The 12,026-nt window shown below is 32.0% G+C and overlaps 3 protein-coding genes across 3 annotated transcripts; 1 reads left to right on the top strand and 2 right to left on the bottom strand.

The window, feature by feature from the left end:
* The first annotated feature begins 1,610 nt into the window (after window positions 1-1,610).
* Window positions 1,611-5,369, top strand: LOC140966220 (uncharacterized). Its single transcript, XM_073426568.1, has 5 exons — window positions 1,611-1,844; window positions 3,535-4,308; window positions 4,383-4,562; window positions 4,765-4,941; window positions 5,040-5,369. Exons 1-5 carry the CDS (start codon window positions 1,800-1,802, stop codon window positions 5,142-5,144), a joined length of 1,281 nt encoding a protein of 426 aa, XP_073282669.1. The 5' UTR covers window positions 1,611-1,799; the 3' UTR covers window positions 5,145-5,369.
* A 3,176-nt stretch (window positions 5,370-8,545) lies between these two features.
* On the bottom strand, window positions 8,546-9,802 carry LOC140966218 (protein PROTON GRADIENT REGULATION 5, chloroplastic-like). The gene is made up of 2 exons (XM_073426565.1): window positions 9,457-9,802; window positions 8,546-8,776 (listed from the first exon to the last, which is right to left on the bottom strand). Exons 1-2 carry the CDS (start codon window positions 9,721-9,723, stop codon window positions 8,672-8,674), a joined length of 372 nt encoding a protein of 123 aa, XP_073282666.1. The 5' UTR covers window positions 9,724-9,802; the 3' UTR covers window positions 8,546-8,671.
* A 543-nt stretch (window positions 9,803-10,345) lies between these two features.
* Window positions 10,346-11,719, bottom strand: LOC140966221 (uncharacterized). Its single transcript, XM_073426569.1, has 3 exons — window positions 11,540-11,719; window positions 11,325-11,416; window positions 10,346-11,149 (listed from the first exon to the last, which is right to left on the bottom strand). The coding sequence occupies exons 1-3, from the start codon at window positions 11,621-11,623 to the stop codon at window positions 10,435-10,437; spliced, it is 891 nt and encodes a 296-aa protein (XP_073282670.1). The 5' UTR covers window positions 11,624-11,719; the 3' UTR covers window positions 10,346-10,434.
* Between the last annotated feature and the right edge of the window lie 307 nt (window positions 11,720-12,026).

Genomic DNA, 12,026 nt, shown 5'->3' with positions numbered 1-12,026 from the left:
TATATTATACATACATACGTACAAAAAGTGTTTTGCCTTTCACTTTTTTTCCTTAAAACCAGTCAAATGTTAAAATTTCCACACGAATTTATATAATTCTTTCAGTATAGAATCCAATCTATTTCCATTGATAGCCTCACTCACCAGTGTGACTGGTTCTATATTGTACATCAAAATCAGTATCGATTTTACAAAAAGAAGTTAGACAAACTATTTCACAAAGACATTCGGTGTCCAGATCGTACGAGGGATAAAGCATCAAACATTTGATCTTTTCAAGTGGAATTTTATCAAATAGATTGATTCTGTTTATTGTTTTTTACCCTACACGTGTCTCATATATGCGAAATCTTGTGGTTCACAATTCATTTTTTTCCCCTAAATAGTATTGTAAGAGTTACTTTGGTTCATCTAACCTTCCACTAATAATACATAACAATTTACTTGAATGGATATTAATTTTGAAATTTGATCATTCTATCCGTATTCTCTTTTCTTTTAGATATAACTTTAATTTCGATCATGTATGTTTATCTGTTTTACAAATATTTTAATTCTCTATGTTATAAATTTTAGTTTTAATTTGGTCTTCTTGCTACATTTAATTTTTTAAGTAATTTTTTTATGTATCATTGATATGATGTTGATATGACACTTACATGACACGAGATGATTGATGATGGAATGCCACCTCAGCACTCATGGGAAAGAAAAACTAAAATTATCAAAAATCTTAAGATGCATAACTAAAACAAAATTGAAAACATAAAAAATCAAAATCGCACGTAGACGGATATAAACCAAATCTACAAATTTTCCTTTGTGTCAGAGGTACCGCATACTATATTTTCCCCATCTTAAAGGGACAACACGGGTGTATTAATTAAATTATTTAATATTTTTTAAAAGAAAATTATTTAATATTTCAACCAAGTTTTTTGTGTTATCTAAGAATTCTTAAATACTATATTTTTTGAAGAATCTCAATCATATCTAATTCAATGATATTAATATAATTAATCACAAATAAATTAATTCAATTTTTTATATTATTATTCATCAAGAAATGACTAGCTACGTTTGATAATTTATAGCAACAGTGTCATATGTGAAAATGGGAAAGGAGAGAGCACATATATATGACGGATTGAATTATAACGTTATAGAGTCATGCAATTAATTAAATGGGATTTTCGTGTATTTGTAATATATATTTTAGCAAATTAAATATTTTATAATTCAACAATAATTTGATAATATGTATTATATCATTCATCCCTTATTTAACGTGAATTTTTCATGTGAGCACATTTAAAAATATCGACAGGAACCGGAAGCCCTTACTTAACTTGACAAAATACGTAGCACATCTCAAACTAGATTATAGTAATTTAAAAATTAAAAGAATAGCCCAATTAACTCCCGCCACATCATAAAATGCCACCTCGTACAAAAACAGCCGTCAAATTCGTGACTCCCCGACAACCTCGGTTTGACTACATCGTACTAAAACTCTCGCCAGCCATATAAATTTCAACCTACTCCATTCTTAATATAGCAAGTTATATATATATTTTTTCTCCTCTTAATGTTATTTGTCTTCCCCTCTGAAAAAAGGTTCTTTCTCTTCTTGTTTGATCTAAATAATGAAGATTTCTTCTTCTTCTTCCCTCGAAAAATGATTTATTCGTCGAGATGAATTGATAACAGGTTTATGTTTGGAGGAGGAATTAAGCGAGGTTTCTTAATTTGCAGTACGTTTGATTTAGTGGGTTTAAGAAGAATTAATATAATTAGTGATGTTGGACGACATGGTTCTTCCTCAAGATCAACAGCTTCCCATTGTAAGTATTGCCATGTATATATATGTAAATTATTTTATTTCACATTTTTTGGGATCGAGNAGGTTTACGTGTTTAATCGTCCATGCATCTTGATGTTTCACAAAAAATGTTAGAAATACGTTAGTAACTATTTAAAATTTGAAGTGGGTGATTTAATCGCTATAACTCTTATTAGGTGGAGTAAGTCTCATGTGAGACGGTCTCACGAATTTTTATCTGTGAGACTGGTCAACCCTAACGATATTCACAATAAAAAGTAATACTCTTAACATAAAAAATAATACATTTTCATGGATGATTCAAATAAGAGATTCGACCTACGAAATTGATCCGCGAGACCGTCTCATAAGAGTTTTTGTGTATTATGTGTATATCAAGAATATTAAAATGAAATTGTTTCATACATCGAAGTCTATGTATTAGTTCTTTGAAAAATTAATTATAAATATGTTTCTGCTTAATTTATTTTTAATTACAATATGGTTTTATTAAACTTTATTAACCTTTAGTTATAAATTTGCAAAATCAAAGATCTAGTGACATCATGTGTACACAACATGACATAAAATAGTATTTGCTCAAGTGAAAACTCAGTAAGATATCTTATATGCAATTTTTATTTTAATTTTTATATTTCGATCTGCTATCGTCGTCCTCTGCTAAGATTAATGGGCTAGCTAAGATATTTGCGTATCGACTTCTTTAATCGTACTCCAACTTATAAAATCATAGTTAATTATCACGCTTCTTTTGAAGTCATGAAGGACTATTTAGCGTTTTGGGCTACATTTTCAAGTGTTGTAATATCGATTCCTGTATTGATTAGTTCGAGTGAGAAAGGAATTTATTTTATGGAAGCACTTCACGTGTCTAATTTAATAGGATTCCCAATGTTTGTCCATAAATAGGACATTAGTTCCACCTTTGCAAAGGTTGAAATACCATGAATTTCCTCTTTCGAAAACCGAATTCTCACTTCTCACAAGCCACAATGAGACCGCAAACTCGCGGAATTTCCTATTTTCTGCAAAAATATCCAACACTAACACTATTAGAAGATCTTCATGGGATCGAGCTTTTCTTGTGGCTTTGTGCATGGATTATTAATTGATTGTCTAGTTTCGTAACATTAATTGAATTCTCTAACAAAATGTTTAAAAAAATAAAATCAAGATCATATATATCACCAAATGACTATAACAATAAATTAAAGTGCATGGTGTATTGACTATTGCTGAGGTATGAATAACCAAAAGTATCAAAAGAGTTCTAAAAAAATATATATCACAAGTGCCGATGATTTATAACTCATATGACATTGAGTTTGGGACGAGTTGTAGCAAACTCTCGATTTGCTTAAAAAAAAGTATCATTAGTTTATATATGCAGGAGATTTGGTCAATAAAAACCTAAAATTTGTTAAATATCTGCACTGCCAAATATTGTCCGATCCCAAAAGATTAGTGATTAATATTAAGAAACAGCTAATTAAGATATGAAAATCTACTAATTATTTGGATATATATACCATGTTAAATGACGCTGTATATAGTTGCAATCTCAAAAGCTAGAGTGAGTTATATTTTTAACATATAAAAATGGTGTAGATTTATTTAATTTGTTGATTATATAATAATAATGGCATTTTGCTTAATATTTTTTTTTGGGTTGCCACTAATTTTCTTGACAGGATGAAATTATGAGCCCCCTTGGAGCTCAAATCTTTGAGTTTTGTGAATCTGAATTATTTCCTGAGACGCTACCAAACTCTGAAGTTGCATCAAGTTCCAATTGCTGCTACGAGGAGCATTCTTCCTATCCCACAAATCTTTCCATTCCTCCAGAAATGAATAATAGTTACAATACGACCTTCAAAGACACAGAAATTCAGCCGGCTCTGTCGAACGCCCCTGGAAACCAGCACCTATCCCTAATATTCGATAACAACATTTCAGCATCGATAGATGTCAGCCTTTCTCCATCTTTTCCAATTCCAAATCATCACCAACACGTAATCAACACCAACAACCAAGAACCATTTGCAAACTCTTCGATAAACAACCCGTTTTTGTTAGACGTGGCTGATCATGGGAAACTGCACTCGGCTAATCAATACATATCGGAGAGGCGGCAGACGGTTGTAGTACCACCATCTGGGCTGGGGCCGCCACTTCCCGTGCCAGGTTACGAAAATGAATGTGGACTGAATTCTGTGCCATCTTACATTCGTTTGAGGCCACCTTTACTAGGCTTTGGGATTATGGATCCTGTGATTGACCAGTATTTGAATCCAGGCAGCACCAACGCACCATTCTCTGCAGAAAATTCAGAAATTTTTACCGGTGGTCCTTTGTTAATGGGACCTGATTTTTCGAATGAGGAGTTGGAGTTCCAGAGTGAAAATGGCGGCCTTTTCATGCCTGATTTCATGCCGAGAGGTTTTGACTGCACCAATGACCTTCAGGTACAAATTTTCAGCTCTGGATTTCAAAACTGTTTTATATAATTAATTGATTTAAAACATGGTATCAATTGAAGGTGCTCAGTGGTGAAAGCCAACATCTAGTCCATGGAGAGACAGGTACAACAAATCCATTGGCATCAGAGTTAGATGATCCTACGTTTAAGGTCGGAAAGCTCTCCGTCGAAGAACGGAAAAGGAAAATTCATCGATACATGAAGAAAAGGAATGAGAGGAACTTCAGCAAGAAAATCAAGGTTATCCCCCTCCCTGAATAATCGATTTAGTTATAACGACTTGGATGTATATTATATCTAAGTTTTTACATATACGGTCTGAACTATATATTTGAATGGACAAAGGCAAGTAAGAAATTTTTCTTTTCAAAAATACAAAGAGTATAAACAGTATCAAGTGGTTCATTAATACTCAAAGCTCCAACCCTGTATGTAAATGCAGTATGCTTGCCGCAAAACACTAGCAGACAGCAGACCTCGAGTTAGGGGACGATTCGCAAAGAACGACGAATTAGGAGAAACGAATGGGAGAAGTGGGTGCAGCAACCTCGAAGATGACACAGACGAAGATGTTAGCCAGCTCTTTTCAGACCAAATCCCTCTCCATCACCAACGTAAGGCAAGTATAACTTAAATATTTTTTTTATCTTTAGTCTCTAAATGTTTTACATTAAATATCATGTATTTTACTAACATCTGTTTGGGGTGTACATGTAGGTGGTGGTGAAGGAAGAAGATGATATAGATGTCTCAGATATATTTGCACATATAAGTGGAGTTAATTCCTTCAAATGCAATTACCCAATCCAATCTTGGATCTGAGATCAGAAGAGTTTCACAATACTGACGCCTTTTCTAAGCCATTTTTTTAGTAGAGAACATATAAATAGTTACGGGTTTTTATGCTCTTATACTATAATTAATAATTAATGATGTTTTATTGCATAACTCATTTGTATTTTTGTGTATATATACCCATACAAGTGAGTGACACATATATCATGTAAAATCTTGAACATTTAATCTTGTGAGAGGCACTAATCATCGGGAGCGTTGTACTAGATCAGCTTTTTGTTGGAGAATATGTAAATAAATAAAGTAATAATAATAATTGAATACTACAATTTTGATCATATATGTTTGTTTCATTTCTTTTTTGATAATCTATATGGATAATTTTGTTTAACATAATAGTAAGAATTGTGTGTATGGATATAAATGTTATCGCGGATGTTGTAAAACCTTATGACAACATGCAGCAGAATAATAGAACACAAAAATAAATAACTTAAATGAAAAATAATACATATATAATTATACACAAGTGAACACACTAGGACAAAATAATCACTAGAAAATACATCGAGTTTACAAAATCAATACTAGTAAAAAAACAAAAAAACTATATTCCTTAACAAGTCAAGGAAATTAATTACATTCTAAAATATCAATAACAAAAATGTAAATTTGTGAGGCCGAAATTTGGAGCAACAAAACAATTCTTCAATCAACGCTTTGTATTAGTGTTGTCTTCAAGTATCTCCAACACGTCACGACAACACATTGAAACAACGATGTTTCTCGTCTTTGCGAGTTTTTCAGAAAATTCTCCTGAACTTTACCTCTATTATCTCGTATCTTTCTTTTTCTTCTTCTTTTTATTTATTTATTTATTGTGTAGCAACTATTTTTCAATATATAAAGAGACTTGTTTTGATCTTGATAGGTTTCTTTAAATAAATTCATACAAGATATGAAAGTAATACTTCATTAAGAAATAAACTTTTTTAAATATTAGATATGAAATCTAGAGTTTAAGAAACTAAATATTCTAGCAAGACAATACTCTTAGGTACTGTTCGGTTCAAGTACTTATAAGTACTAATATAAATAGTCCTATCATATCACTTGTTTTGTACAAGTATTATTTATCTCGATCAATCAAATAATTAATTATTTATTTCACATCAATCAAATTCATAATAATTTATCTCACATCAATCAAATCAATAATATAAAATTACGATATTACCCTTAATAAATAATATTATTAATATTCTATTAATATTTTCAACAATGACAAAATGGTAATATCATATTATCTCAAATTTAATCAATCAAATCAATTAAATCAAACACTATATTAACTATCATTTTCTATTTATTTTATTATTACAAAATATTACTTATCTCCATACTATATATCTCATACCATGAACCAAACGATACCTTAATGTATAATCCTATTTAAAAATAAAAAATAATTTTAAATAATTCTGTCTTGCAATGCAAGTCATGTTTCTTTTCGTAGCCATCACATAGGTGGCAAAGAATAAAGATAGCGTACAAGACTAAAATTTAATAACATATAAGCACTACAAGAATTTCTGCATACAACAACACACATACGACAACGGTTTTTCACAAAAACCGTTGTCGTATGCTTTTTAACAACGGTTTTATCGAAAATCGTTGTCTTTTGGGGGGTCAAAGACAACGGTTCAATAGAACAGTTGTCTTTGAGCGTTTTTTTTGAGTCAACGACAACGGTTCTATGAACTGTTGTCGATTAGCGTGTTTTTTTTGGACAAACAACAACGATTTCGAAAAACGTTGCAATATTTAGCGACGGTTAATTCAAAAACCGTCGCTAATTTTAGCGACAGTTTTGAGACACCTTCGCTACGTTTAACTTTGCGACGGTTTTAATATAACCGTCGCTAATTCTACCGTGTTTTTTTTGACAAACAACAACGGTTTTGGAAAACGTTGCAATATTTAGCGACGGTTAATTCAAAAACCGTCGCTAATTTTAGCGACAGTTTTGAGACACCTTCGCTACGTTTAACTTTGCGACGGTTTTAATATAACCGTCGCTAATTCTACCGTGTTTTTTTTTGACAAACAACAACGGTTTTGGAAAACGTTGCAATATGTAGCGACGGTTATGAAATAAACGTCGCTACGTTTAGCGACGGTTTGTAAACACCGTCGCTAAGTTTAAATTCGCGACGGTTTTAACATAATTATCGCTAATTTTAGCGTGGTTTTTTTGACAAACAACAACGGTTTTGGAAAACGTTGCAATATTTAGCGACGGTTATTTCAACAACCGTCGCTAATTTAGCGGCAGGTTTGTCAAAACCGTCGCTACGTTTAACGTAGCGACGGTTTTGAAATAACCGTCGCTAAATTTAGCGACATTGTTTTGAAACCGTCGGTAATTTTAGCGACAGTTTAAATCCAAACCGTTGTCAAATAAAAATATGCGACAGTTTATTATATACCGTCGCCAATAGCGACGGTTTAACCAAAATCCGTCGCAAACTGTCTATAAATATCTCAATTTTCGTTCCATTTTCCTCCACAACACTTAAAATTTTTTTCTTTTACACGATTTTAGTTTGGATTATTAGTTTCTTTTAGATTTATTAAATTATTAAAAGTATTTTTTTTTATTTTTCGAAACAAATTAGCGACAGAACTCTTGAAAGATGACCGTTGCTAAAATTAGCGACGGGCGTGATTACCACCGACGCTAATTTTAAATTAGCGACGGTTTATATAACTGTCGCTGAGTTAAGTAGCGACGGTTTATGTAACCGTCGCTAAGTTAAAATTAGCGACGGGTAGAATTAAAGACCGTCGCTATTTTTATTTGCGACGGTTTTAAGAACCGTTGCAAATTTGATCTACCACAACGGAAAAAAACCGTTGTCGTTGAACGGACTTTCAACAACACCCTCAGTTACAACAGTTTTTAAATGGCTACGACAACGGATTTTCGTTGTCGTTTGCCGTTTTTGTAGTAGTGAAGATCTAAATTGTAAAAAAACAAATATATATTATTAATATTGTTTTTTCCTAATATCAATAATTAGCATAGTAAAGAGTATTCACGCTAATTAATTAGTTTCACATTAAATTCATGACCAATATTTAGTTATTCCACCAATGATCACATTCCACATTCTGCCACTCTATGTACTTCCATCTTATCAGAATTAAAAAAAAAAAAGTTTTTTGAATTTGAAGCGAACCATCGTAGATATTTGGCGAAAATCTACTAAATTGCATGCAGAGTTACTCAAATCATGGGACGTATGTATTCGAAATCAAATTCTTTTTTTTCTCTTTATGAAATATCTTCCCCATTGATTATCATTCATTAGAATTATTTTAGCATTAATTTTTAATTTTTAAAGATGAATCCTTTGATTAAAAAAAAATCCAATTAAATTTGTTGGAAGTAATATGAGAACAATCTAAAACATCTAAAGACCAAGAACATGAAAATATAGATACAATAACAAAGGTGCTCATCCTTCTAAACTTCAAGAGAATCGTGATCACGCAAGAAATCCAAGCCGTTCTCCATTTTTCTTCGCAATTCGAATCAATGCTTGCCGTTGCTTTGGGTCTGCCCCTATGGATTTGCAAAACTCGGTTATTACCTGAAAGTTTTTTATACAACATCAATTTATAAGAAATATATATAGTTTAAAAAAGAAATAATAATAATAATAATAATAATAATAATAATAATAATAAGAAAATAAAGCAGTTTGTATAAATTATGTTATAATAACAAAAACCCAAAATTATTCTCAAACTAGCTAGGATTCATGAATATCTGCTCTGCATTTTATCTCTTGGGTTAGGGAATAAACTTTATGTCCGTGTAAATGAGTCACAACTCTTTTTAACTTTCTATAATTAATAAATGTCGTAAATTTGTGGTAAGCATTATTACCCAAAAAAAAAAGAGTTATAGAAGATTCCTTAGCCAAGAGTTTGGCCCATGCAACATGAAGTGCATGTCTTTTTTCTTCTTCTTCTTTTTTTTTTTCCCCTCTTTTTGTTGGCCATTTCAATGAGATTAAAAAAATGCACAATTATTTTGATAATTGATTTCGAATCCAATATTTGTATGTGGTCATATAGACTTCCCATCATTCTTCTAAAGATTGACAAAATTCATGTCAAATATTAATCGAATACTTGGATTCCAGACACACCTTGGCTTATATATTCAAGAAAATTTTGATGAGATCTGCCCAGAAGCATGATTATATTATATCCAACAATTTTCAGAAGATCACACAGATGTTTAATTAACAGCGAGTTACGTTACCTGCGAGTGTAGAGCAATGGCTTTGCCCCTCAGTTGATTGAACTTCTTCTTCCCAATAATATTACGCGCCACCACCACAACTGGAGCGAAGATGCCTTTCCCTTCATTCACATTCCTCATCACCGGACGCAACCGGACCGACCGCGCCACCCTGGAATGTGGCGGCGCCGCCGCCTTGGACTGCAGCGCCATGGTGTTATCTTCGCCTCCGGAGATGGATGTTCCCCAGCTTCCTAGAGAAGCAGTTGCAGAAAGCGAAGTAGCCATTTTTTTCTGTTGGGATGAGATCTTGAGTTGAGTGATAGAAGATTTTGTTGGTCATTTGTTTGATGGAATATTTAGAGCCACAAGAAGTGCTTGTTCTAGATTTTTCTTTTATTGAATTTGTTATTAGTAAATTTAGGAGAAAAATAACATTAAATAGCCAAAATAATTCATAATAAATTACTAGATAAATTATGAAATAGATATTGCTCACGAAAATTAATTTTTTTGACTAAATAAATAAGTTAAATATATTTTTATTTATTATATAATTATAGCAATAGTAGGCACATGATATATTTTGCTTCAGATTAATATAATAATATAATCTTAAACTAATTATGTGAGACTGGCTTCTTATTAATTGACATTAATAAAATAAGTTAAGTAGCTTCATAAATTATAATGTTAATTTTATTTTTACTTTATGGTATTTATTCTTAAATTCATTAATTTTATCTCAAAATAATAAAAATAATTTTTCAAATATTTTATTCTACATATCATTATTAAATATAACATACCTTTCAAATAAGAAATTTGTGTGAAAATATTATAGAGTAAAACTGTTTGGAACAGTAACAAATCCACATGCATGTATGTATGTATGTATGTATGGTGAAACAAAAAAGATGCACACAATGATCAATCATACACAAAATCAAACCAAACAATCAAGCAACCCTTAATCAAGTTCAAGATTCAACTGTCTTTTTATGTCAACCTTAACCAGTTTGAGAGACTGGCGTCAACTGTAACACTGCGCCCTTGATCCCCTAAAACTTTCAAACTTTTCATGTTCTTCAAAGCACAAGGATCCAAACTGTGTTCTTCCTTGGGGTGACATTTTGGTGTATTTGGCTCGTACTCATGATCTAACACAGCATTCTCCTTTTCGTGCCTCGGAGGCGCTACCTTAGCTTTCACTGCTTTCCACTGACTCAAATTTTCAACTGGACTAAGCACAGAAAGCACATGTTTTTTCCTATCGTTAGCATACAAATCTGATCCAATCCCCTCAATCTCTTCATTCTTCGAGCCCAGATTTTGCCTGAAAATACTATTTTTCTCATCATTTTCACTGTTATAATTGTCCCCCTTATCTTCGTAGCTACTTAAGTCATCTTCAAACTCGTAGCCGTCGTCTTCTTCTTCGTAGATCTCGTCTGTGCTGCAGTTACGATATCTGTGATTTTGAGGGTAGGATTTATTGATTCTTGATGATATTGAATCTTGTGTAAAATGTAAAGTGGCCATGAGGCTTGTGGTTTCTGTGTTGAATTCCCATTTGGTTTGTTCTTCTTCTTCACTATCTGAGAGGAATGTGTTGATGTCTTCCTCGTTGTGTATTGGTTCATAGGCCTCCACATTTAAGTTGAAGCTAACCTGGTTCTTGATTTTTGATATTGATGCTTCTTTTGGCTTCTCTCTACGAAATTAACAGGCACACAACCATCAGTCATTCCTCGTGTCGAGATCGTGTACCTCGACTCGACTCAGAGGACAATGCATATATATTTATTGCCGAGTACATTTTATAAAAACTTGAGTGATACATCAAAACTTGAAAGTGACTCCATAAGTAGTAAATTGATAAAGCTTACTTGATTTCCGAATCTAATGTATTGTGCTTCTCTGTAGTGTCAAGTTTGATGAAAACATCAGAATCAATTAGAGCTAAGTAACTTCCATGGCTCTGTAAATTCAAGCCCAAAGAGCAATAAAATGCATAACTAAATTAAAGTAAAATAGATTTCCACTTCATAATCAGCTCAGTACATGATAATTAATTAGTGCTTGAACTTTGAAGGGATCTTACTTGTTCCACAGATGAACTTATATTCCTGGATTTTCGTCGTTTTTTCTTCGTTTTGAATCCAAAACATGCAAGGAAACAACCCATTTCAGAAGCCCGAAAGAAAAGAATTCGTGCAACTTGGCTTTATCTTGTGGCCTGATCAGTTCATGTATACTATATGCTAGTGTGTGTGAAAATGTGTGTATTAGTATTAAAAGAAAGTGAGTTAGATATATGATTCGCATTTGGGTTGCCATGTTTTCCTCCAATGGGTTTTGAAAATAATGACGACGTTCAAATTTCGTATTCCTTGTTCAAATTCGTATTCTTTCATTCCCTACTTTAATTTGGATTATGCTCTGTTTTCCTTAATTGAAATTTTTTTACCCATGTTTTCATCAATGTTAACTTTAATTTGGGATAGGGAGGAATGGATAAATTAATTCAAAAATAATAACAATAGAATGTATTTTAAATATAAAATATAATTTAAATCATAAAAAATAAA

This window comes from Primulina huaijiensis, unplaced genomic scaffold (genome assembly GCF_012295235.1).
Source record: "Primulina huaijiensis isolate GDHJ02 unplaced genomic scaffold, ASM1229523v2 scaffold20195, whole genome shotgun sequence".
NCBI lineage: Eukaryota > Viridiplantae > Streptophyta > Magnoliopsida > Lamiales > Gesneriaceae > Primulina > Primulina huaijiensis.
Note: the sequence above shows the minus strand (reverse complement) of the source record. Positions and strands in the feature narration are given on the sequence as shown.